The sequence below is a fragment of the Pongo pygmaeus genome, chromosome 1, assembly GCF_028885625.2.
Source record: "Pongo pygmaeus isolate AG05252 chromosome 1, NHGRI_mPonPyg2-v2.0_pri, whole genome shotgun sequence".
NCBI lineage: Eukaryota > Metazoa > Chordata > Mammalia > Primates > Hominidae > Pongo > Pongo pygmaeus.
This window is the reverse complement of record NC_072373.2, coordinates 214,809,378-214,835,923: the sequence shown is the minus strand read 5'-3', so window position 1 is coordinate 214,835,923 and position 26,546 is coordinate 214,809,378. Positions and strand designations below refer to the sequence as shown.

The 26,546-nt window shown below is 54.7% G+C and overlaps 1 protein-coding gene across 2 annotated transcripts; it reads right to left on the bottom strand.

The window, feature by feature from the left end:
- Positions 1 to 4,549: 4,549 nt before the first annotated feature.
- Positions 4,550 to 23,736, bottom strand: ARHGEF19 (Rho guanine nucleotide exchange factor 19). Of its 2 annotated transcripts, XM_063659177.1 has the most exons (17): positions 23,432 to 23,736; positions 18,867 to 22,917; positions 15,005 to 15,445; positions 14,305 to 14,586; positions 14,022 to 14,130; positions 13,869 to 13,945; positions 13,299 to 13,561; positions 12,543 to 12,703; positions 12,294 to 12,446; positions 11,901 to 12,030; positions 11,712 to 11,786; positions 11,449 to 11,538; positions 11,121 to 11,281; positions 8,788 to 8,946; positions 8,207 to 8,286; positions 5,596 to 5,700; positions 4,550 to 5,190 (listed from the first exon to the last, which is right to left on the bottom strand). In XM_063659177.1, the coding sequence occupies exons 3-17, from the start codon at positions 15,414 to 15,416 to the stop codon at positions 5,033 to 5,035; spliced, it is 2,415 nt and encodes an 804-aa protein (XP_063515247.1). In that variant the 5' UTR covers positions 15,417 to 15,445; positions 18,867 to 22,917; positions 23,432 to 23,736; the 3' UTR covers positions 4,550 to 5,032. The 2 variants fall into 2 exon arrangements, with proteins under 2 accessions (XP_063515247.1, XP_054306506.1); XM_054450531.2 differs by lacking the exon at positions 18,867 to 22,917 and having other exon boundaries at positions 23,432 to 23,714.
- Between the last annotated feature and the right edge of the window lie 2,810 nt (positions 23,737 to 26,546).

Below are 26,546 nucleotides of genomic sequence, written 5' to 3'. Positions count from 1 at the left end.
AGATGATGGTGGTTCCATAAAGTTACAGCGGAGCTGAAGAATTCCTATTGCCTAGTGATCTGTGTTACAGTACAGTAACGTGCCTGCAGTGTTCAGTACAGTAACATGCAGCACAGGTTACCAGGAGCCGTAGACTACACCACATAGCCTAAGTGTGTAGCAGGCTCCTCCATCTAGGCGCATGTTACAGCACTCTATGATGGTCTCACAATGACCAAATTGCCTAACAGTGCTTTCTTTGAATGTATCCACCATTAAGCAATGCATGACTGTAAATGACTAGCCAAATAAATGGAAGGAAAGGAATAAAACTTCCTTACAGAAGAATTCCAAATAATTGGCCCCAAGTATATCTGCCCCTGCCAACTTGAATGTGGGCTCAAATTGCTTCCAAAGAACAGAATTTGAAAAGGGGGCTGGGCACGGTGGCTCATCTCAACCTCATGGGAAGCTGGGGTGAGTAGATCACTTGAGCCCAGGAGTTCAAGACCAGCCTGGGCAACACAGTGACACCCCGTCTCTGCAAAAAATAAAAAGAAAATAGTTGGCCAGGCATGGTGGCTTATGTCTGAAATCCCAACACTTTGGATTTTTTTTTGTTTTGGTTTTGTTTTGAGACAGAGTCTCACTATGTTGCCCAGGATGACACAGGTGATCCACCCGCCTCAACCTCCCAAAGTGCTGGGATTACTGGCATGAGCCACCACACCTGGCCAATCTCAGCACTTTGGGAGGCTGAGGAGGGTGAATTGTTTGAGACCAGGAATTCAAGACCAGCCTGGGCAACATAACAAGACCTCTTCTCTACAAAAAATTAAAATTAAAAAAATTGACTCACACATGTAATTCTATCACTTTGGAGGCCAAGGCGGGCAGATCACTTGAGCCCAGGAGTTCAAGATGAGCCTGGGGAACATGGCAAAACCCCATCTCTAAAAAAAAAAAAAAAAAAAAAAAAAATTTAGCCAGGTGTGGTGACATGTGCCTCTGGTCCCAGCTACTCGGGAGGCTGAGGTGGGAGGATGGCTTGAGGCTGGGAGGCAGAGGTTGTAGTGAGCCACGATTGTACCACTGGACTCCAGCCTAGGCAATAGAGCCAGACTCTGTCTCAAAAAGAAAGCAAGAGAAACAGAGAAAGAGAGGCAGGAAAGGAGGGATGAAGGGAAGAAAGAAAGAAGGAAGGGAAGAAAAAGAAAGAAAGAAAGAGAGAGAAAGAGAGAAAGGGAGAAAGGGAGAAAGGGAAAGGGAAAAGGAAAGGGAAAGGGAGAAAGAAAAGAAGAAAGGAAAGAAAGAAAGAAGGGGAAGGAAGGAAGGAAGGAAGGAAGCCGGACGTGGTAGCTCCCGCCTGTAATCCCAGCACTTTGGGAGGCCGAGGCGGGCGGATCACGAGGTCAGGAGATCGAGACCATCCTGGCTAACACAGTGAAACCCCATCTCTACTAAAAATACAAAAAATTAGCCGGGCGTGGTGGCAGTACCTGTAGTCCCAGCTACTCGGTAGGCTGAGGCAGGAGAATGGCGTGAACCCGCGAGGCAGTGAGCCGAGATCGTGCCACTGTACTCCAGCCTGGGCAACAGAGCAAGACTCCGTCAAAAAAAAAAAAAAAAAAACAGGAGAAGAGAAGAGAGGAAAAAGAGTAATTTCATAAAAGAAAAACCTGGCAGACACCACCTTCACCAAGTCATCAAGGCTAGTATTGCCAGAGACGAGTCACGTGGACATCGTGTGCCTCCTGGCATCACGTGATGAGAAGCGCACTTTATTTACCTCTGTGGTATTCCTCCCCCAAACCCATAACTCCTGTCTAGTCATGAGAAAAACATCAGATAAACCCAAATTGAGGGACAGTCCACAGACCAGAACTTCTGAAATTGTCAAGGTCATGAAAACCAAGGAAACACTGAGAAACTGTCACAGACCAGAGAAGACTAAGACACGGCTACTAAACGCAATGTGGGATCCTGGATTGGATCCTGGAACAGAAAAGGACATTAGTGGGAAAACTGGTGAAATCCGAATCAAGTCTGGAGTTGAGTTAATAGCAGTGTACCAGTGTTGGTTTCTTAGTTTTGACTACTGTACTGTAGTCACGTAAGACGCTAACAATGGGGGAAGTTGTGAAAGTGGTGGATGGAACTTTCTGTACCATTGTTACAACTGTTCTATAAACCTGAAAGTATTCCAAAACAAAAAGTTCATTTTTTAAAATCACATGGGATATAGATGTCAGAAGCAGAATTCAAATTCAAGGCTGCAGGCTGGGTGCAGTGGCTCACGCCTGTAATCCCAGCACTTTGGGAGGCCAAGGTGGGTGGATCACCTGAGGTCAGGAGTTCGAGACCAGCTTGGCTAACATGGTGAAACCCCGTCTTTACTAAAAATACAAAAATTAGCCAGGTACGGTGGCACATGCCTGTAATCCCAGCTACTCGGGAGGCTGAGGCAGGAGAATCATTTGAACCTGGGAGGCAGGGCTTGCAGTGAGCCAAGATTGCACCACTGCACTACAGCCTGGGTGACAGAGCAAGACTCCATCTCAAAAAACAAAAAAACAAAAAACAAAAAACAAAAAAATTCAAGGCTGGGCATGATGGCTCACACCTGTTTTCCCAGCACTTTGGGAGGCTGAGGCAGGAGGATCACTTGAACCCATGAGTTCAAGACCAGCCTGGGCAACACATGGCCAAATTTCATCTTAAAAAAAAATTTAATTAGCTCGGCAGGGAGGTGCACACCTGTAGTTTCCTCTACTCAGGAGGCTGAGGCGGGAGGATTGCTTGAGCCTGGGAGGCTGCAGTGAGCCATGATCACACTACTGCACTCCAGCCTGGGCGACAGAGCAAGACCCTGTCTAAAAAATAAAAATAAAATTAAAAAATTTAAAAAATTCCAATGTGTCTGCTTCCTAAGCCCACATGCTCCTCCGTCCCTATACTACACCATGATAGAAAGTCATTCCCAGAGACTTCCTCATGGATCTGAGCTTCTCCCCACCTGTCCCACATTTTTCCTCTGGATCACCCTGACTCACCGGTTTTCTTTGCCCCATGACCTCCTTTGGAGGGTTGAAGGATGCTCCCATCCCCACAGGTGTTCACATCTTCAAGTTCATTATTCCCAGGCCCTTCTACTCTTTTGGGTGATGTAATAAGCATTGGCCTCTCCAGCACCCGCCCCTCCTTTGCAGCAGCCACCACGTTCCACTTGGGGATCCACAGGATTCCAGGGAAGACAACTCCCCAGCCTGGCTCCAGGGATAGAGCACAGGACTTAGGCTAGGCCCATCCGCACCGCAATGATCAGCCCAGAGGTAGCCATGTGAGCCAAGCTGATCCAACCAGAGAATCCCAGGACTCTGGGAAGGCTGAGACAAGGACAATTCTCTTATTCCATGTTTGATGTGAATGAAGAAGCCCCTGGAAGCCTTAGGATAAAGCCAACACCAAGGACAACAGAGTAGGAAAATGGAAAGATCTGGGTCCTCAGTGACATCATTGAGCCACTGGATCAAGCCTTGCCTGAAGCCTGCCTTGGTTCTATACTTCTCAGCAACAAGAACTGTGGGAGGGGCTGGGCATGGTTGTTCATGCCTATAATCCCGGAACTTTGGGAGGCCGAGGCAGGTGGATCACTTGAAGCCAAGAGTTCAAGACCAGCCTGGCCAACATAGTGAAACCCCATATCTACTAAAAATATAAAAATTAGCCGGGCATGGTGGCAGACACCTGTAATCCCAGCTACTCAGGTGGCTGAGGCAGGAGAATCACTTGAACCAGCAGGCGGAGGTTGCAGTGAGCCAAGATTGCGCCACTGCACTCCAGCTTGGGCTGAAAAATGGCCCCCAAAAGATATCCATGCCCTAGTCCTTGGAACCCGTGAATGTTACCTCATATGACAAAAAAGTGGGGGGGGGGGGGTTAGCGCAGAGGGTTTTTGCAGATGTGATTTAAATTAAGGATTATGAGATGGGAAGATTATCTGGGTGGGCCTGAAATGCAATCACTTGTTTATCAGAGGGAGGCAGAGGGAAATTTGGTATAGACACACAGAGAAGGCAATGTGACCACGGAGGCAGAGATCAGAGTGATACGGCTGCAAGTCAAGGAACGTGGCAGCCACCAGCAGCGAGAAGAGGTGAGGAACCACTCTCCCCTTGAGCCCCGGGAGGGAGTACAGCCCCTGGGTGTGGGCCCAGTGCTGCTGATTTTGGACTCGGCCTCCAGAACTGTGAGAGAAGAAAACATTGTTTTAAGTCATTCAGTTTGTAGTAATTTTGTTATAGAAGCCACAGGAAACAAATAAAGAACTAATCAAATCTCTTTAATGTTTAAGCCTACTTGTGTCTGACATTTTGTTACTTGCAGCCGAAAGCAGCCTAGCTGATACACAATCGTCCACCTGCCCCCGGTCACCCTTACAGCTGAGAGGTGAACTCTAGAGAAATGCAAAGCCCCAATTGGGAGCCAGCCAGAGACTCTCCTGGTCTTTAGCTGGGAAAATAGGACTGCGGGGGTGGGGGCAGCATCAGATGGATCACAGACTCCAAGCAAAGGCATGATAGGAGTTTATTTACAGACAAGACACAGCAACCAGCACCCACTTGGGCTCTGACCAGGGGAGGTGGTAGACAAGACCCCAGATATATATAAATATACATATAGGTCCCAGCACCTTCAGCACCAGAACATTCCCCAGCCAGGTCCCTGCCAGAAGGACCAAGAGTCAGGCAGGATTGAGGACACAGAAAAGAGAGGGCCCCAGTCTTTGCCAGGTATCAGTGATCACCTGTTATGGTCCCCATGTCGGAGGAAGAAACTACCCTTGGCCTTGATGTGTGGACACTGAGGAGCATGAGGACGGAGAGACCCACTGGAGGCGCCCCCATTCCTGTGTCCAGCCTGTGCCCTCAATGCCAAGGCTACAGAAGCGAAGTGCCAGCAGGAGCAGCTTGGGGCATGGAGACACTGCAGGCCCCTCCAGGACCATCCAAGAGCCAGGCATGGAGGTGGGGTCCTAGGCCATGGCTGCCCATCACACAGGGGCCTCCCCCAGTTTGCTGGTGGCAGTCGTGACTCGCTTATTCTCCCGGAGATTTCGAAGGCGGGCGCTGAGGCTGCTGATCTCTTCCACGTAGGCCTGGGGCACCCACCCCTTCTCACCATCTGCCAGGCGGACCCCTTCCAGCCAGCCTAGGGACACACAGGCCAAGAACAACAGCATCAAAGGGGCACCAGGGCCAGGCCTGGAAGGGAACACCTCAGCCCTGATGCAAGCTTTGTCTGCACCCTTGGGGCCAAGGTGACATCATCTCAGCATCTCTCAGCTCCAGGAAGGACCCTGTCTCAAGCTGTCTTGTAGATGAACTTCTGACCTGTTTTTCCTGATATCCTCTGAAAGGGTATTTCCCACTCTTCCCCATCACTCTCAATCCTATATCTTTACAAGCAGGAAGTTCCTCCTCTCGTCTAACCTGATTCCCACATGCTGTGGCAGATCAACACTTGCAGAACCTTTCCCTGTGATATCTTAGTCATCTAGCTACCTCCTGCCCACCCGAGCCCCATCAGGGAGACTTTCCCAGGAGGCCCCCTCACCGTCACTGGTCCAGATCCTCACTGCCAGGATGTCAGTCTTCTCCAAGGTCAGCTCATCTGGGTGCAGTGCCTTGTATGTCCTAACACATTGAACCTGGGGGCAATCTGACAGCCCAAGGGAAGCTCAGGGAGTCCCAAGGGCAGGATGGCAGGGGCAGGAGCATGGGTAGGGCAGGGAGGGGAGTAGGAGGAAGTAAGGGGGTGGGAAGGTGGCCATTGAGGCTTCTATTCCTCTGCCACTCCCGTGCCACAGGCCCACGTTCAAGCAGGTGTACCCTCTGCCCACCCTGGCCGATCTCCTCTCCTACCCTAAACACAAGTGCAGGATTAATCCAGTCCCTCCCAGCTTCAGTTTCTGCCTCTATACCAAGGGCTGTCCCCTCCCCAGCTCAAGCCAACATCTTGCTTTTGACCTTCAGACCCCAACGTCCAACTGCCCCCAGATACCCCACAGAAAACAGTAACGGCCCTGCAATGTGCCCCTAACATTGCTCTGGTGCTCCCTTTGGCCCATCCTTCCCAACTGGGATTCAAGTTGCATCACTCCCCTGTTTAAAGCCCTCCAGGGCTTCCCAGTCCTCTTAGAATAAAATCCAAAGTCCTCCCTAAGCCCTACAAGGCCCTTCATGGTCTGGCATCGCCCCCTGCTAGCCTCGTCTTCTCCCCTCCACTTTCCCTCCCTACTCGCTCACAAAGCTCCAGCCACACCAGCCTCCCTGCTGTTCCTCACTCTAAGCTCCCTCCTGCCCCAAGGCCTTTGTGCTGGCTCTTCCTTCTGCCAGACGCTCTTCCCCAGATCTTTTCGTGACAACCTCTTCTCATCCTTCAGGGGTCAAATGTTAATTCCCAGGGACCTCCCCTGACCATCTGGGAGTAGGGAGCTTACCCCCACCCAGGTGGGACTCCTAGCTCAATCCAGAGCATCTACCCCCTTCCTGGCCCTCAGCTCTTTTCATTAGACCAGGTGGGCTGGTAGCATCCAAAGCCACAGACTGGGGGACCAGACCTGGCTTGAATCCCAGTTCTGCCACTTACTGGCTGTGTGACCAATTTACTTCACCTTCTGAGCCTCAGTTTTCTCAGATATGAAAAATGTCTACCTAGTAGGGTTGCCATGAGGATTAAATTAGATTTAATGCAAATACAAAGCCCCTAGCCCTGGGCCTGGCCTATGGCAGGTGCTCAGTGGGCATGAGTGCCCTTTCTTTCCCTTCACTACCTAAAGCTCAGCCCTAACTCCTCTGCTCAAAAGCCTCCATTAAGGCTGGGTGCAGTGGCTCACACCTGTAATCCCAGCACTTTGGGAGGCTGAGGCAGGTGAATCACTTGAGGCCAGGAGTTCGAGACCAGCCATGGTCAACATGGTGAAACCCTGCCTCTACTAAAAATACAAAAATTAGCTGGGCGTGGTGGCAGGCGCCTATAATCCCAGCTACTTGGGAGGCTGAGGCAGGAGAATTGTTTGAACCTGGGAAGTGGAGGTTGCAGTGAGCTGACATTGTGCCATTGCACTCCAGCCCAGATGACAGGGTGAGACTCTGTCTCAAAAAAAAAAAAAAAAAAAAAAAAAAAAAAAAAAAAAAAGCCAGACGTGGTGGCAAGTGCCTGTAATCCCAGCTACTCGGGAGGCTAAGGCATAAGAATCACTTGAACCCGGGAGGTGGAGGTTGCAATGAGCCGAGATGGTGCCACTGCACTCCAGCCTGGGGTACAGAGTAAAACTGTGTCTCCAAAAAAATAAATAAATAAAGGCCTCCAATAAGCCAGGCACGATGGCTCATGCCTGTAATCCCAGCACTTTGGGAGGCAGAAGGGAAAGGACTGCTGGAGTCCAGGAGTTTGAGGCCAGCCGGGGCAACATAGCAAGACCCTATCTCTACAAAAAATAAAAATAAAGGTGTGGTATCCAGGTGTGGTAGTGCATACCTGTGGTCCCAACTACTCAAAAGGCTAAGGCAGGAGGATCACTTGAGCCCAGGAGGTTGAGACTACAGTGATCCATGATCATGCCACTGCACTCCAGCCTGGGCAATAGAGCAAGACCCTGTCTCAAAAAAACCCCAAACAAACCTTCAATAGCTCCCTAGGGTCACTATAGGAAGGCTCTCTAGGATTAGGTCGCACCCTGGCTTACCAGCCTCACTTCACACCCAAAGGAGAAACTTTTATTCCAACTGAGCAGATCCCTCACCTGCCACCACCACCCCCACCACCCCTCATACCCTGGTTCCGGCTGCTTCTTGTCTTGTTTGCAACTGACGCAAAGATGGAGACAGACCCGGGCTCTGGTCTCGGCTCTGCTACTTACTGGCTGGGTGAACTTACACAAGTCCATTTATCTCTGCACCTCTCCTCTAACTTGTAAAACAGGGGGGAAATGGGAGGCTATGAAGGCTTTGTGATCTGTAGGATGCTGCCTGTGGACACAGAGTCCACCTGTGCTATGTAAGTTCTGCCCAGCCTTCGAGGTTCCTCAGAGCTACCCCTGACTGCCCCAGAAGCTGATCTCTCTCCCCACAGCCCTGCCAGCAACACAGCACCCAGGATGGGAGGGGAGGAGAGCGGGCGAGGGTCCGGCCCCGGGATGTAAGCAGCAGGGATGAGCTACTACCTTCTCCCTCACTGATGGCCTCCTTGTCCTCCTGGGGGCTGGGGGGGCACAAGGCTGAGATCCATCGCTGCTTCTCACTTCTAGGGAAGGGGGAGGCTGAGTTGTCACAACATGCAAAGTGCAGTTGCCCAGGGCAGGGTGCTGAAACCAAGGCTGGGGGAGCCAGACATGATGTCCAGGCCTAGGACCCAGGTCATGTCTGCCCCACCTCAGGGCCCACCCCACAACCCTGTTTCCAAGCCTGTGCCCCACCCAGCTCTGAGCATAACAGACCCAGAACCCCATGGATGCCAGCCCTACCCCCATCCTGCCTAATGCCACAGTCCTGAAGCCAGAGATAGCAGGGTGTGGAGGTTTATATCCAAGAGATGCCCAGAGGCTGAGGAGGAGGTGGCAGCCCCCCGACACCACCTGTGGGGCAGGCACCCCTGCTCTGGCCTCCAGCCCTGCCCTCTGCCCCTGTGTCCTCCCCAAGTCAGGGAAGAGTTGAGCACTCGGGGAGGAACAAGGCCAGGATGTCCCAGGGGTGCCCGTCATGGAGATGGGGAGCCTCCTCTCTCCCCATACCCAGGCCCACTCACTCCGTCCGGGCCCTCAGCAGGAATTGGTGCTTCATGTGCTGCCCGTGGAGGAGCTGGAGGAGGAACACGTGGCCAGGGATGCCCTGCAGCTTCAGGCTCAGGTCCCGCACCTGCAGCTCAGCCATCTTGGCATGGACGAAAACGGCAAACTTCCCTAGCCTGGAGGACCGGGGGAGGGGAGGTCAGCCTGGCCTGGGCCCTGGCTCCAGGCACCCACCCTCGGGATCAGGTGGGTTCTGACTGGAAGCGGGGAGAAGGGGTTGCCTGCCCTGCCAGCGTTCTCACAGGGTCCTGCTTCTGGATAGGGCGCTGCTAGTCCCCACAAGGAACCAAGAGCTCCTTCCCCGCTGGCTTGCTGGTGGAGGCTGGAGATGATGGAGACCAGTCCCTGAGCCCCAAACACGCTTTCGACCTTTCTATCTCTCTTTTTTTTTGTTTGTTTGTTTGTTTTTTTATTTTTTGTTTTGTTTTGTTTTAAGACAGAGTCTCGCTCTGTCTCCCAGGCTGGAGTGCAGTGGCATGATCTCAGCTCACTGCAACCTCCGCCTCCCAGGTTCAAGCGATTCACGACCTCTCTCCGAACCTCCCTCCCAAGTGTCTGTTCCGAAGAGCCAACTGGACAGCTCCCCTGAGGAGTGTCTAACTCTCTTCCAGTACATAAGCCCCACGAAGGCTGAGCCCCGTCTCTTTGCCACTGTATCTCAGTGTCTGATGATACTGCCTGACCCACAGTTTGGGCTCAGTAAGTACTTGGAGGCAGGATGGGTGGAGGGTGTTCCGTGGATGTCAACTCATTCAACAAAACTCGGCATCAAAAAAAACTCAGCTTCTCCCACTCCAAGCCAGATCCCCTTTACTGTTCTCAATTCCAGTGAAAGACCCCACCAGTTTGCCCAAGAGGAAACTCAGACATCATGCTCACCTCTTCCCTTTCCATCCCCCCTACACCCACCTTGTAGCTATGTCCTGTCTTTCCTCCTTGTTGTCCCTTGAATCCACTTATCCTGAAGTACCCTGCCACTTCTGGAGCATCTGCCCTCTCCTGAGCAACTGCAAGACCCTCTGGCCTCTCCCCTTCCAGTTCATCCTCCAAATTGGCCAGGAGCAAAATATCATCCCTCTGCTTAACCCTCCATGCTCCCTGCTGCCTCAGAAAAAGTCCAACCTCTCCACCATGACCTTCAACTTCCCTCTGCTGCCCTTCTCCTTTACAAATCCAGCCACATTAGGCTTCATCATTCCCAAACACACATTCCGCTCTTCTACACTACCATGACTCTGCTGTACTCCTGCACTCAAACTACCTGTCTACCTGGAAAACTCCTACTCATCCTTCAAAACCCAGCTCAAATGTCCTGTCCTCTATGAAGCTTTACTGATTCTCACTCCATACCAGGAACTACCGCAGTACACCCTTCCATCAAAATCGTGATGATATGGTTATCAGGATGTATTTTTACTGGTCTGAGAGCTCCTGTGAGCAGAAAACAAGTCTCATTCATATTTATGTCCCTAGTACTGGCCTGCTACAGAATAGAGATTCAGTGACTGTTTACTAAATGAACAAACAAATCAGGAATGAACTCTTCTTATAGCATAACATGTCCATCCTTTTTTTTTTTAAGAGATGGGGTCTCACTATGTTGCCCAGGCTAGTCTTGAACTTCTGGACTCAAGTGATCCTCTTACCTTGGCCTCCCAAAGTGCTGGGGTTACAGGTGTGAGCCACCGTGCCCAGCCCACATGTCCATCCTTTATCCCATTCACCTTATCCAGGTAGTCTTCTACCTCACTCCTCATAATAATCACAGCTAATACTGAGCAAGTGTTCACTGTGAGCCAGGCACGGTGCTGCCATCAGACAGAGCTGGCATCCTCCTGGCTCCCCCACCTACTAGCTCCATGATCTGAGAGAAACAGAGAAACCTATTTCCCAGGGAGGTATTTGGAGGATTAAAGGGAATAATTCATGTAGCATGCCTTGCACAGAGTAGGTACTGAGTAAATGTTGGCTTCTGGCATAGCTGTGACTCAGGGCAGAGTTGGGACTCCAGGGCTATGCTCTTAGTCTCTGCTTTTACTGGCTGAAGCTCACAGCATCTCCAAGTCCTCGGCATACAGTCTATCCCTTGATTCTCCCTTCTGAAACATGGACTTGTCTCACATCTCTGCCTTTGCTTCAGGAGCCTCCAAATCTCAGGGTGCCCTGGCAGCATACCCTGGCACAGGCAGGGGCTCCCAGGCCCAGGGATGGACTGGTCATAAGCCCAGTGGTGGGGAGGAAGAGAGCCTGGCTCCAGTTTACCTACCCACCCCTGACTGCCCCGACTCACTCCTTCCGCCGAGAGAGCAGCAAGCAGTCATTGAAGAGGTGGAGGTAGACTGCCTTGCTGGACAGCTTCAGCTTGGCAGGGGGTGCTGCAGGCAGTGGTGCCAGCTCTACCAACTCCCCATGCCGAACCAGCCAGCGGGCCTGAGAGATCAGCGGGAAAATCTAGAGGGATGGAGAAGGATGGGTCAGGCCCAGGGGCACCAGGCAGAGAGCACAGGATGGTAGATGGGAGGGTGTGGGCAGTGATGAACTGGCCTGAAGCCCCCAGGGCAAGGAAGAAACAAGAGCTGTCCCTTGGGGTCCCCATTCTGCTGGCTGCAGACACACACCTTGCCCTCAAAGTGGATCTTCTTGCTCAGGTGGATGAGTTCCTCTGTCCTCTTCATGGACTGTACGCTAGCATTGCACTCCTGCACCAGCTGGGGGAGCCGTGGGGAGGTCACCTGCAGCCCCTCAGCTCTGGCTCCCAGAGCCCAGCCTCAGACTCTTGCCTGGGGACCGGAGACTCTGACAGCTGGGGGCTGTTTTAGAGACATGCTGGGGGTCCAGGGGGGCCTCAGGAGCCAAGCAGCCCCTGCCCTGCCCAGCTCACCTCCTTGAGCGCATTGAAGGCCTTGGTGGCCATGTCTTCGTCTTCAGAGCCCTGTGCTGTCCGCTTCAGGATGTTCTGGAAGGTGGGATCAGCACAATGAGGCAGGCCTCATACTCCCCTGAGACCCGGCCCGCCCACAGGTGTATCTCCCTCGCCCAGCCCTCATTGTGGCCTGTCCCCTCGAGGTACCTCCACCAACATCTTGAGGCGGGTGATCCTCTGGAAGGGCAGGATGAGGAAGGAGGTAAGGGGCAGACGCTGGCACACGGGAGACTCCTCCAGGCGAGCCAGGATGCCAGGGAACCTGGGGTTCTCCAGGCTGGAAAATGGGGAGGGCTCTGGAATCACAGGTAGGCCGGAATTCCTGGGATCCACAACCCTGGCCATCCACGGGGTCCTCAGGGGGCTTCTCAGCACATCCTTACTGCCCTTTGGGGTTGCATTTCACCTTATCCTGGTCACAGAGATCTTTTCAGGGACCCCTCCCCTCCCAGAGTCACCTTGCATCACCCAGCCCTCAGTGCCTACACCTGCCTGAGACTCCCTCCACGCCCCCGCCCCTTTCAGAGTCCCCAGCCCTACAGCAGGCGCTGGTAGGTGCGCTCCTGGTAGGCCTGGTTGGTGACATAGGGCAGGTAGACTCGGCGGAAGGCCGGGCAGTGGTCCAACACCACGTCGCACACGCTGAAGCGCAGCACATCTGCCTCCAGCCGCTGCTCCAGGTCCTGCAGGAACCTGAGGAGTCAGAGCCAGAATGGAGACCCCAGATCTGGGAACTGGCCAACCACAGGCTCGGTCCCCACCCCGGGCCAGGCCAGACCACTTCTTCACCTCTCGCTGGTGCTCTTGACCTCGGGCAGTTTGGAAAACAGCCACTGCTTGTCCTGCGCCCCCAGACACTCGCTCAGCTCGGCAGAGCCTAAGAAGTGGCCCACAGCCACCGACAGGCTGTGGATGTAGGAGGCCTCGGACGTGATGAGCTCAAACTTGGCCTGAGGGAGGACGCACACGGGGTCGAAAGGGCCGGGCCAGTTCACCTCGGAGGCCCTGGCCTCGCATCCCCGGACCCCAGTACGCCACACCCCGCGCCCTCGCCCCTTCTCTAGCCCCACTCCTAATCTGGCACCGGGCGGGCCCGGCGACCCACCTCCCGCCGCGGGCAATTGTGCAAGCCCCGCTTGTCCTCGATCCCGCCCCTCCCCTAAGCCCCGCCCCGACGCGTTCTTCCCAGAGCCCACGCCCACCCCCAGGTCCCGCCCCTGATCCTTGCCCCGCCTTGTTCCGCGCCCACCAGGCGTTTGCACTCCCAATGGCTCCGCCCTTCATCCGGCCCTGTCCTATCCTAGGCTTCGTCCCGCTGGCTCCGCCTGGCTTCGTCCCGCACCCAAGCCTGGCTACCCTCGCCTCCCGCTCAGCGGCTTGCTGTCCTCGTGTAGTCGAGTCCTAGAGCCAACCTTCCGCGCGGACAGTCGCGCCAGCAACCCCCTTTGTGTGTCCCCCTCCCTCTATGGCCCGGTTCCCGCTAAGTCCCCGGACCGCGTACTCCCCTGCCCGCCCCCGCCCCGCCGGGTCCCCGCGCGCGCCCACCTCCTGCAGCTTGCAGTCCCGCAGGCTCAGCGTGGCCAGGACGCCGCTGCCGCGTACGTCGGGGATATCCTGCCACAGCGAGAAGGTGGAGCCTCGCGCCGAGCGCTGCGCCCGGAAGGAGCTGCTGGGGGAGAGGTTGGCGCGCGGCGGCCCCGGCCCCTCCTCTGCGCCCTCGGCCTCGTCCCCCGGGCCCTCCTCCTCGCGCTGCTGCCGCCGCAGTTCGCGGGCGCTGGCCACGTCGCTGTATTCCTGATAGAGGACGGCTGGGGGAAAGACGGGCGGGCGAGAGCGTGGGGCGCCCGCCAGCCCCTGCCCGGCTTTTCCCCGGTTCCCTGAAGAGCCGGCGTCACTTAACCTTTGCCGCGGTTCGGATATCTGGACACAGTGAATGCATTCATTCATTCATTCCATAAACAAATTGAGCACCTACTGCGTGCTAGATACCGACAGTTCCATTCTCCGTTTCTCACTCGATCCCTACCTCTCAACTCTCCAAACCCCCTTTTCCCCGTTTCCACACCGCAGCCCCTTCCTCCATTACCTCCTCCCAGGGACCCCCCTCCCACGTACAGTTAAGGAGGAATCGAGACTGGCGCCGCTCGTTGGTGCTCCTGGACCCCAAAGGCGGCTCTTCCTGTGTGTCTAGCCTAGGAAAGAGAGAGCGTCACGGCCCTTGTTCGCCTGCACCCTGTCTCGGACCCAAGCCCAAACGGGAGGTGGTACCTGGGCTCGGACCAATCGCCATGGTCCTCTCGTGAGTCACCAGGGGCTGGCCGCGACACCCGGTCCCCGCTCGTCTCTACGCTTCGAGCCTCCATTCCAGATGCTTTCCCTGGAGAGGGCGAGAACTGAGGGTGGGGGGGTCCAGAGAGTGGGCCTGGGGCCTGGGGCCTGGTCCCCGGCCCGGGCACCCTGACGGCCTCAGGCGGCCGGTGAGTGGGCATCCCCCACCCCCACCCCCACCCGGCATCTGGCTGCCCTCAGGGCCCATGGGAGGAGCTGGTACCTTCCCGGGCTGCTCCAGTGCCTGACCCAGAGATGGGTGCCCGGGCTGCTGAATTCCGCCCCAGGCGCAGAGAAGAGTGCAGCCGGGTCATCAGCTCCGAGGCCGAGAAGCGCCTCCGCTCAGGACCTTCGAGGCTCACTCGGGTGGACCCAGACAGCTCCACCCTGGGCTCCTCTGTGCTCAGGGCCTGCTCTTGCACTACCTGGCCAGGCTCTAGGAAGACAGCGTGGGCCTCGGGGCAGCCGGGGACCTCTTCACGCTGGTACACCCGCATCTTGCGCCCTAGGGTTGGGGGGCAAGGAGTGAGAGCACGGGCTGGGGTCTCCCCCAACCTCCTCCCTGCTGCTGCCCCTGGCCCTGAGCACCTGGGGAGGTTTAGGCACCATGCCCAAGGGAAGGGCCTGTGTTTCTGCTAGCATCTGGTCCCCAGAGCCCTGGGGTCCCCGAGAGGGGTAAGGAGAGCACAGGGCCTGGCTGCAGTAGGCAGAGGGATCAGGCTGCCCAGAATGGTGACTCACTCACTGCATAACTTGGACAAGTCACTTGCCTTCCCTGAGCCCCGCTAGTTTCCTTATCACTAATCTACCACTTGTCCTGACTTTTGGGGGAACCTTGGGACATAAAGGTTAAGGAGCTGCCTAGCCCCTCCCCTATCCCCCCCACTGTGGCACCCACACCCGCCTCCCCCAGGGTGACTCACAGGCAGACTTCTTCTCCGAGCCGTGGCTGGCCCGGCGCTGTGGCTGTGTGTGTTGGGGACTCCAGGGTCCCTCCAGAGCTGGGGGCTGGGCACCAGGACAGTGTGGCCAGCTGCCAGCCCTGCTGGGTCGCATCCCCCCACTGGTGATCTCTGTGTCTGAGCCTCCTGGGGATGATGGCCATAGCAACCCTTGGAGAGGGGCAGGGGTCCCCAGGGACCAGCGGCTGCCAGAAGCCCGAAGCTCCTCCGGGGCAACAGGGAAAAGGTCCAGACACACTGGGCTCGGGGGCTTCAGGGCAGGCAGCTCTGCAAAGGACAGGCTCTCCTGCTGGCACACTGCTACAGGGCGGCGGGCAGTGCCAGGTGGCCCAGTCAGGTGGGGCTGGAGGGTAGCAGGTGGCCCACAGTCCATTCCTCTTTTGCTCTGCCACCCACCTGGCCCTGCAGAAGAGAAGATATCAGACCTAGACAGAGGACAGTGGGGCTGGCCAGTAAGCCACCACCCCTGGAGGCCTGGACAAACCCCTGTGTACACTTGTGTGCACACATCTCCACAAACACACTCACGTTTAATTATATAGAAATAGCTGATACTTGCTTGGCATTGCCTGAATGATAGGCCAAGTACTTTACACATACTATCTCATTTAATCCTCACAAAAACCCTGTGAGTTAATGCTCTTATTATCCCCATTTTATAGGTGAGGAAAGTGAGGCACAGAGAGGTTATTTGGTAAATGGTGGAGCCAGGATTCTAACCTGGCCGTTCTAGCTTTGAAATTGATGATTTTAACCACCTTGTACTTCTCTAAAACACACTGACATGTCACCAGACATGGAAATACATACATTGTCACACACATCCATGTCCCAACATATACATCCACACTACATTTTTTCCCAAGTATAGAATGACATGTACACTTTCATAGATACAGACATTTCAAACTCAGGCTCACACAGTCACAGACACACACATTTTTACACAACCGCATACATTCACAGACAACTCCTCACATACACGCTGACCCGTCCGATATTTACACAGGCACCCGAGATTTCTCACCCTCCTGTTCCCTTCACATGCACACCCCAGGATGCAGACACACACCAGCCCACAGGTCCTTGCTTTGATGTTTCTCCCCCCATCCCCCTGACCCTTGCCCAGAGTTGCGGCCTTCGGCGCTGAGTGGTGCCCACACCCATGCCAAGTTGGCTGGGAGGGTCATGGACTGACAGGCAGGCCACCACCCAGATCAGGCAGGGGCCCTCCCGAAGTTCAGGGAGGTGCCCCAGCTCCCCCCGCTTGGAGTGAAAGAGGGGCTGTTCCCCACCCCAGCTTCCAGCCCCTGGGTGGGCCAGGCTGGATGGGTCCTTTCTGGGCAGGAAGTTATCCCTGGGGAGCCAGCCCTCCGATCGGGGCAGGCCTGATGATCTGAGAGGCCCAAGCCCCCGCAGCTCTTGCCCTGTGGCCCTCTGCCAGCATCCCTCCTACAGCCCCTCACCTCTCTGGGCCCAGGCCCGCTGCTGATGCTGTTTGGCTGTTCCGGCAGGGGAAGCCCTCTCTCTGCCCAGCTGGCTGGGGGAGATCCCACCCAGACAAAGAGTTTGATTCATCAAACCCTGTGGTGAGGCAAGCCGGGAGGGAGGGAGGGAGCAGGCAGCGGGCTGGGCGGGGGCCTACCCTAGCCTGGCCTCGCTGTGGGCAGGCCGGGCAGCCAGGACCCCCCAGAGGCCCCCTCAGGCCAAAGGGGCAGTGCCCAGCCTGGCAGGACCAGGACAGCCAGGAAATGAAGACTGAGAGAGACCTAGAGAAACAGAGACCACTTAGCCAGTAACTCAGAAACCAAGACCCCAAGACATTCAAAAACAGAAAAACCACAGATGCTGAGACATTCAGGGACCCAGAGATGGAGACAGAGACACTGACAATTTCAGGCCAACGAGATCCTCAGAGACACAGATGAAGCCCAGAAAACCCAGGGAGACAGATGGACAAACATTTCATGCCCGTGGGCTGCCAGTCTAGTGGGAGAGCCAAAAACGAAAACAGTTACAATCCAGGTTGGCAAGAGCCAAGCCAGAGGAACCATCAGAGGAGGGTGCTGGGCTCAACTCAACCTGGGTATTCCAGGAAGACTTCCTAGAGGAGGTAATAGGTAACTGCTCCATGGCTGAAATACCTAGTGCACTTAGAGAGAGAGCCTTGGGCTGAACAGTGACAGTGTCAGTCACTATTGGAGACAGGGAGGGAGAAGAGGACCCAGTGAGAGATGGCTGGGTCTATGGCAGGCCCCAGTCTCTCTGCACAGCTTCTCAACTGCTTCCCCCTGCTCCCTTCACCTCGCTGTCTGGGAGGGTGGGAAGAAGGGGACTGGCTGTTCCAAAGGGGTCCTCTCTACGGTGGCCACTCTGGCTTGTACCATCAGCCTCTGTCCCTCTAGCCTGAAAAGTGCCCATCTGAACAAGTCTCCCTAAGCCTCAGTCTCCTCATCTGGCAAATAGGATAGTATTTTTATTATCATCAGTCTTTCTCTAGAGAGAAGGCGGCTCAGGCCTTCACACAGATGGGGAAGATGATGGAGCGAGGCTGAGACACACATTATATTGCAGGAGTGTGCGGAAGGAGGCCTCTGCCCACAGACAGTTCTCTTTCTCTGCAGGAATCAGGAGTCCTCGACACAGAAGTCCCGCTTGCTTCTGGGGGCACACATGTGCAGGCATGTACACATGCCCCCTGCCCCCTTGTATGCTGGGAGATTCTAGCACTTGGGTTCTGGAAGCCTCTGGAGGGCAGGGAGGGACCCTCTCTCCCATGATTCGCAGGGATAAGTAGGCAAAACATTGAGGCTTTGCAGCAGGAGCACCCCCAGTTAAGGCCGCAGAGGAGAAGGCTAGGTGAATGTGGGGAGAGGGGACATAGAAGGCTTCCCGGGGAGATGAAGCTGGAGGCAGGTCCCTAGCGGGGAACTCAGGAGTGTGTCAGCCTCCACCTATGCTCAAGCCAAGGGGTAATAAGAATGACCCATCTAGCTGGGATGCCAGCCCTGTGGCCCTCCAGGGGTTTGGCCCACCCAACCTCAATGCTCGGGAGCTAAGAGGGACAAGCTGTGTTCATATTGTGGTAGCTCATCTCTGTTAGAAAAAACAAACAAAAACCTCAGAAAGAGAACTGGCCCCAGACAGCAGGGACATTACCTTCCCAAGGCACGATCACAGGATAGAGACTCTAGTGTCTACTAGGCAAGGGCCACTCTGGAGCCCAAAAAGAATAACCTCCGCCCAAGCTTCGATGCCCAGTGTTGACACTGACCAGCTGTGTGGCCTTAGGCAATTCACAGCCCATCCCTTGGCCTCAGTATTCCCATCTGTAAAGTGGCTCCTAAGGGACTGCACCACCACCTAATGCCCTCTCTAAGAAACATGTCTCATCATAAATGTCTCTGGGCCAAGAAGGATGGGCAGGGGCCGAGGAAAGTACCCTTGGTGGGTGCTGCTAATTACAGAAGACGATGGGCCCACTTAGCAAGGCTGCCAGAGAGTCCCTGGACACTACCGTGATCAGAAAAAGCATTTCTGGCCTCCTGTACCTAGCTTTTCCCTGCCCCCTCCCGGGTGCCCCTTGCCTTGCTGCCCAGGAGAGCTGGTACCCTGCCAGGGCCTCTCTGCCCTTTAAGGAATAAAGCCAGGTGGGAAGTCATGGCTGGAAAGGGGATCCAGGCCAAGTGGTTCACTGAGCCCCAGAAGGCCATACTGGGTCAGGGCCAGGATCAGAGACCAGGCAGGCAGCACAAAGGGCTCACTCAGTGGGGAAAACTGGCGGGAAGAGAATGGGACTGCTGGCACCCAGGTGGGGCCCTACCTCAGCCAGGGAGCTCCGTCCAGCTGCCAGCACGGTCCAGGGCTCCGGGACACCCTGGGGGCTCTAGGGTTGCAGCCAAGTCCTCAGGGGGCGATGTCAGCATGTCAGCATGGCCCCAGAGCCGAGCAAGGCAAGCTCCTGGGTATTGTGCGGGGCAGGGAGGGGGAGGTGAAGGAGGAGGGAACCTTGCAGAGAGAGGCAGGCGGCTGTCTCAACGTGCCTGCTCCCCACCCCCCTTCCCCAGAACCGGTTTGGCTAGTCTGGGGTACAAGAGGGGGGCTGGAACAATGGGAGTCCTATGCCCAAGTGAGGCTCTAAAGGACCCTACACCCAAGTCCTAAAGACGGGGGAGGCAGTGCTTCTGCTCCTAGGAGACAGGTCACCACTCTTCTGGAGCTTCCCAAACATGAGCATGCTCAGGGAACTTCTTGGAGCTGGGGAGCATCCTGGGAGCTTCACGGAGAGCCTCCCAAGCCCTGCACTCCTCAGGCACCCTGAGAACCCTGATGACCTTCTCTGATCCTATTACTACATCTATCAAATTGGAACACTTATCCCTATGATTGGGAGACAGACATCAATCCTGAAAGTTGACGATGTGACATCTGGCATCATCCTGGATGGCCTCTCCTCATCTAGTACAGCCACTGCTTGCAAATCCCCATCCTTTCCCACTGCCTGGAATGACCTGCCCCACCATCTCCAGTGGCCGCCTCCACCATGAAGCCTTCCCAGACTATACCAATTGAGCCCTCAATAAACCAAGTCAAATAGCCAAGTCAAACCGCCTCCAATAAGAAGGGCATGCTCTATGCCCGGCATGCAATCTTCCCAACCCTGTGGAAGGGGAAGCTGCATTTTTCCCCTAATTCGACCTGCCATCTGTTTGAGCTCCCAGCAATTGCCAGGCACCTAATATTAATATGCAGATGTGTACACATACTAATACTCATGAAGCTAACTTATTGTTCACCTACTAGGTGCCAGGCACTGTCCTGAGCACTTCACATGTATTTACTCATTTAATCTCCACCATGACCCTGTCAGGTAGATACTGCTGCCACTTCTCAGGTGAGTACAGTTGTCCCTTGGTACCCAGAATCTGTGGGGAATTGGTTCTAGAACCTTCCCATACCAAAATCCATGGTTGCTCAAGTCCCTTGTATAAAATGTCATAGTGTTTGATATAACCTTTGTACATCCTCCAGTAAATTTTATTTTATTTTATTTTATTTATTTATTTATTTATTTATTTTTAAGATGGAGTCTTGCTCTGTCACCCAGGCTGGAGCAAGTGGTGGGATCTCAGCTCACTGCAACCTTTGCCTCCCAGGTTCAAGCAATTCTTCTGTGTCAACCTCCCCAGTAGCTGGGATTACAGGCGCATGCCACCACACCCTACTAATTTTTTTTATTTCTGGTCAAGACAGGGTTTCACCATGTTGGCCAGGCTGGTTTTGAACTCCTGACCTTAAGTGATCCACCCGCCTCAACCTCCCGAAGTGCTGGGATTACAGACATGAGCCACCGCACCCAGTCTATTTTATGTATTTATTGTCAAAAAATAAATAAAATAAAATGTCCTCAAGTGAGAGGGTCTCACTCTGTCATCCAGGCTGGAGTATAGTGGTGCAATTACAGGGCTCACTTGCAGTCTCATCGACCTCCTGGGCTCAGGTGATTCTCCCACCTAAGCCTCCTGAGTAACTGGAACCACTGGTGTGCACCCCCACACCTGAGTAATTTTTGTATTTTTTGTAGAGATGGGATCTCACCAGGTTGCCCAGCCTAGTCTCAAACTCCTGGGCTCAGGCGATCCACCAGCCTTGGCCTCCCAAAGTACTGGATTTATAGACATGAGCCACCATGCCCGGCGCTCCAGTACAGTTTAAATCAATTCTAGATTACTTATAACACCTTAATACAGTGTAAATGGTATGTAAATAGTTGTTATCCTGTAATGTTTTTAATTTGCATTATTTTTTATTGTCATTATTTTTGGGTTTTTTTGTTTTTATTTTCATTTTCCATGCATTGTTGGTTGAACCCAAGGATGCAGAACCTGAGGATATGGGGGGCCAACTAACAAGTTAAGGCATGAGCATTATCCCTTTGAAATCTCTCATCAGTTCTATGAAGTCCCTATTTTACAGATGACATTAAGGTTTAAGAGATTAAATAACTTGCCCAGGGTCACACAGCTAATAAGGGGCAGGACTAGTATTGAAACCCAGGTCTGGCCGGGCACAGTGGCTCACGCCTGTAATCCCAGCACTTTGGGAGGCCAAAGTGGGTGGATCCCCTAAGGTCAGGAGTTCTAGACCAGCCTGGCTAACATGGTGAAACCTGTCTCTACTAAAAACACAAAAATAGTCTGGGCACAGTGGCTCACACCTGTAATCCCAGCACTTTGGGAGTCTGAGGCCAGCGGATCACGAGGTCAGGAGTTTGAGACCAGCCTGGCCAACATGGTGAAACTCTGTCTCTACTAAAAATACAAAAATTAGCCGAGCGTGGTGGCGCACACCTGTAATCCCAGCTACTCGAAAGGCTGAGGCAGGAGAATCGCTTGAACCAGGGAGGTGGGGAGGCAGAGGCTGCAGTGAGTTGAGGTCACACCACTGCACTCCGGCCTGGGTGACAGAGCGAGACTCCATCTCAAAAAAAAAAAAAAAAGAAAAGAAACCCAGGTCTGTCTGACCCCACCACCAACCTGAGTCCTTCACCACTGCCTGGTACTGCCTCACCAGGCTTTTAGGAGGGTCTCGTGGTGAAAAGTGTGTGAAAGTGTAATCCGGGGTGTCTCGGCTGACCTAACTAAACTCTTATTGGTCTTATTATTCATACACTACAGGCTCGGAATACACAGCAGAGGTTTCATGGCCCATGTCCTAGTCCCCCAGAGTATTTATTTATTTATTTATTTGACGGAGTTTTGCTGTTGTTGCCCAGGCTAGAGTGCAATGGCTCGGCGCACCCTAATCTCCGCTTCCCGGGTTCAAGCAATTCTCTTGCCTCAGCCTCCTGAGTAGCTGGGATTATAGGCATGAGCCACCACGCCCGGCTAGTTTTGTATTTTTAGTAGAGACGGGGTTTCTCCATGTTGGTTTGGCTGGTCTCGAACTCCTGACCTCAGGTGAGCCACCCTCTTCGGCCTCCCAAAGTGCTGGGATTACAGGCGTGAGCCACCGCGCCCGGCCCCAGAGTATTTTCCTTAGCTGCCAACCGACGGCCATTAAGTTCAGAGTGATTAGGGTCCCTCTGCTCCCCCATGTTCACTTTGGCTCCCTAGAGCATTGCCACATAGTGAGGAGACACTGCACCGTGTGGGTGGGGACCAGGTGGCCGTGGAGAGGTGGCAGGCTGGGACGCAGAGACAGGTTTATTGTCAGCATTGCACAGAGGCCAGGAGGCAAGGAACACGGAAGGGTAGCAATGCAGGTCTGGAGGTCTCCAGGGAACTCCAATCCTCTCATCCAACTCCCGGACCGGCCTTGGGACACTGCCCAGACGCGTAACTGGAAGCCAGAGGACCCCATCCTGGTGAACCTCGGGTCCTGGAAGGGCAGCCCTGCCTCACTCGCCCCTGCGTCCTGGACGCCCCTGCGTCCCCTTTGCGGACATAGAGCATAGCTTGGTCAGGCTGAGCAGGCTGGCTCTCCAGAACAGAGCCCCCAACCCCAGCTTGCAGATAAAGTAGAAAAGGGGGCTTGGCGGGGGCGGAGCTTAATGATGGGCGGGAAAAGGCGGAAACTACAGGGAGTCCAGCCAATCCCTCCAATGGGCGAGGCCAAATAAGGGGGCGGGGCTAGAGAGTGCTGAACTTGAGAGGGCTGAGCTAAAGCTTGAGGGCAGGCCAAGGGGCGTGGTCATTATGGTCATTATGGTGCGGACGGGGCCGGGCTCCGCCTGCCTTGCTGACTGAAACAGCATCTCCCGGTTGTCTGCCACCGCCTGCTTGGCCAGGTAGCGCTCGCGCGGTTATCTTGGTAGCCAGGGCTGGCACATCGGGCACGAGCTGGGCGTTGGGGCACAGGAAGAACACTACATTCTGGGGAGAAGGGGGCCAAAAAGAGAGAATGATTGCCTTAGCGATCTTAACTCATGGAGCGCTTACCCTGCGCCAAACCCTAATCTGAAGGTTTTCCGGATATTAATTCATTTAATCCACACAACTCTATGAGCTGGGGGTAATTTCTACTCCACAAGTGAAGAAACAGAAGCAGAAAGGGGTTGCCATTTGCCCAAAGACATAGAGGTATGATTCGAACCCCTTAACACTAGGAACCCCGTCAGGGCAGGGCTTGTAAAAGAGCAAAGCTGGTGGGAGAGTGCTTCCTCTTTTTTCTCCTTTCTCTTGCCAAGAGATAATATTATTATTATTTGTGATATTAATTCGTTGGGCACCTACAACATGCCAGGCACAGTGCAAATGCTTGACACCGAACCTTCATAACGACCCTATGAAGTAGATCCTATTATATAATATATCCCGATTTCCAGCCGGTCGGCGGCAGAGCCTGAACTTGGAACCAAGTCTGTCCAAGACAGATGGCTGAGCCTACCTCGAAGGCGATAATGAAGCCCAGATGCACGGCCAGCAGCTTCCAGTAGAAGAGGGCGAGGTTCACCCCCACGTCGCGAGGGGCCTTGTATCTGGGTTGCGGGGTCTGGAGAGGCTCTCGGATCTCGACTCCGAACCCCGCATTTCCTTCCCTCCTCCTCCCTAGAATCTGGCCCTGCCCGTTCAGCCAGTACCCTAGCCGGCTCCGCACATCTGTCCGGGGCAGAATCAGCTCACTGCACCCCAGCCAGGCCCCACCCGACCCGTCCAGTTTCGGCTCCCGGCTTCCCAGCCAGGCCCCGCCCCTCCCTCCTCAGCACCTGCCCCTCCCAGACTGGCCCCGCCCACCAAGGCTCAGCACCCGCCCCCTCCCAGGCCGGCCTCCCTCACCAAGGGTCAACGCCGTGCTTCCCAGACAGCCCTGCCCCTCCAGCCTCAGCGTCCCGCCCACCAAGGCTCAGCGCCACGCCCCTCCCAGGAAGGCCTCGCCCACCAAAGCTCAGGGCCCCGCCCCTCCCGCCGCGCCCCTCCTCCCCAGCCTGAAGGGCAGTATGTTTGCTCTGGGCCAGGTAGGCAGGGGGCGCGGGTGCCAGCGTGAAATTCACAAATCCGTGCAGCTGGGTGTGGTGTTCGTACTGTTACAGGATATGCGGCAGGAAGTCCGAGATGAAAGCGAGACGAAAGCCTGCAGAGCCAGAGGGCCTTCAGAGCCCAACCCCCTAACTCACTCCAACTCGGATCCAGACCCCCTTCCGTGGCAGGATGAGCCTTTGGCCCGGGATCCTGGCCTCCTCTCCCCTATTTCCCAACCTCTGACCCGGATTTCCTTCTCCAGCCCTACATTTCCGTATTCCTGAACCCCCTTCCCCAGTCTCTGAGCTCCATCTCCCCCGCCCCCTTCCCCTGTATTCCCTTCATCTACCTCACTCCCATTCACGGTGACCTCAAGGTGTACCACGGCCTCCAGCAGGAGCAGTCAGATCCAGATGTCCAGCCGCGCCCAGCCACTGGTCGCTGGTACTTGCACAGGAACTTGTGGGCGTCCAGTCCGATCTCTACCCAGTTGTTGAGCAGAGCAAACAGGGGTGCCAGCAGGAAGGCTCCCACAAAGATGGTGATGAACCCAAACTGCAGCTCTGGCAGGCAGGGAGTGTCAGGCCCGGGGCCACCTCCCCTGCTGTGCCAGGCCCCCAGGGGCCCCACTCATGCCCAGGGCACACGCTGCTGAACGACTGCTCCTCCATCCCTGGGTATTCATCAAACAGGCCCTGGCACTTGACGAGCTCATAGTCCTTCCTTCTCCCAGTGCTGCAGCTCCTGCCTGATCTGGGTGTCCCTCTGCCCTGCCAGCTGCCACTTCTGCCACCAAGCCTTCAGCTTCCTGGGGGCAGGAGGCAGGGAAACCAGATAATGATCATAACAGGACCTTGTGCTAGGAACTGCCACTTCTATCACCAGCACCCCTTAGAGGCAGGCACCATGATGATTTCCACTTTATTGATGAGGAAACACACCTGGAGAACTTGCCCCAGGCTCCCCAAATTGTAAGTGGTGGAGCCGGTGTTCAAATCCAATCTGTTAGACTCGAGTCCAGTGCTCTCAACTCTGCGCTTCCCACCTAGTCATTCTTGGTCTCTGGAATATCACTGCCCCTGAAAAAAATAGTAATAGAAAGCCCTCCATTTGCAAAGCTTTTTTCTGTTGAACGCCTCATAATCCCCTCAACTCTCTTGGAGAGGTATTATTGTCCCCATTGTACAGATGAGGAAACTGACGCTCAGAGAAGAAACTGACGCTCAGAGAGACACAAAGCCATTCAGCTCACAAGAAGCAGGGCTAGGACTTGTGCCTGTATCTTCTGTCCCAGTAAAGGGGTTTTCTGCTCTGCTCTTATAAAAGCCCTCTGAAAGGCCTGATTAGGCCCAGCCTTGTCCCCCGTTCTTCCCCCAACACTCGCAGCCCAACAAATTCTTCCATGTGGCTGAGCAGCTGTTTGCCCACCATGATGATGATGAGCTGCTGGGTGACCTGAATGTGGCAGCCACCAGGGCCGCACTGTTGTTGGCAGACACAGAGCACATTACTCAGGGCTTAGGGGCTGCATAGGGGTTACCCTACCTCCCTGCTGGTGCAGAGAGTTGGCCACCTGCTCCTCCTACCCACTTTGGAGGCCCCAGAGGCAGATCCTACCCCTGCCAGACCTGAGGTTGTGATGACTACCCCCTAACCCCTAAGAACCAGCAACCCAGGGGTACATAATCACATGCTCACTCTGCATGCCGAGCAATGTGCCATACTGACCGGGGTATCCCACAAACCTGAGGGCCCCCTGCATCTGTGGGTAATGTGCTCTCCCTCTCTGGAGCCAGGCTGCAGCTAAACTCCATGCTGAGGCTGACCCCCTCTCCCCACTGCTCCTGGTCCTCTGGCCACCCCCTGAATTGACAGCTAACCCTGCTGACAGAGCTGATGGGACCTTGCCTACCCTACTAGGCCCCAGGGGTCTGCTGGGACCATGGCCTAAATCTACTTACTGCTCAACCCATGATCAGCTAATGCAGCATTTATGGCCCAGGAAGATGGCGTCATTGTGCTGGGCAGTGGGCTCTTTTGGTGACCATCCCTCCCAACCCATCAAATGACAATGGCAATTACACAATAACAGCACCTCCTGAGAGTCCAGCACTTTATGACTCCTAACCAGATCTTATTAAAGACTCAATGCTTCTAGGAAAAAGGACCAGCTCTGATTCATTTCTGTGTCCCTAGCATCCAACCAACGGTGCACAGCAGGAAGGCCCCCAAAAGATGGTGATAAACTCAAACTGCAGCATTGGGAGGTGGCATTGTCAGGCCTGGGGCCACCCAGTGAGGGCTGTAGGACAGACTGAATGCAGGTGTCAGATTTTCACAGCTGTGCAATGATGTGCCCATAAATTACAGTTGATAAGACTCTAGCCCAGGGAAATCAAGAACCAGCTTCAAGGTCAATAACAAGACCTGGGTAGGAACAAATCTGGAGCCCAAAGGGTGCTGCTGCTTTGCTGGGCTGCTTCCTTGGGAGGCAACAGCCCTAAAGCTGGGGTTTGGGGAGTGGTCCTCACCTGCCTTTGAAG

Coding starts and splice junctions, on each gene's coding strand:
- ARHGEF19 (XM_063659177.1), bottom strand. CDS start 15,416: ATGGACTGTGGGCCACCTGCTACCCTCCAGCCCCACCTGACTGGGCCA. Junction 8,947..11,120: donor CTGCTCTCTCGGCGGAAGGA/GTGAGTCGGGGC, acceptor CCGGTCCTCCAG/GCTAGGGAAGTTTGCCGTTT. Junction 5,701..8,206: donor GGCCATCAGTGAGGGAGAAG/GTAGTAGCTCAT, acceptor TTGGGCTGTCAG/ATTGCCCCCAGGTTCAATGT.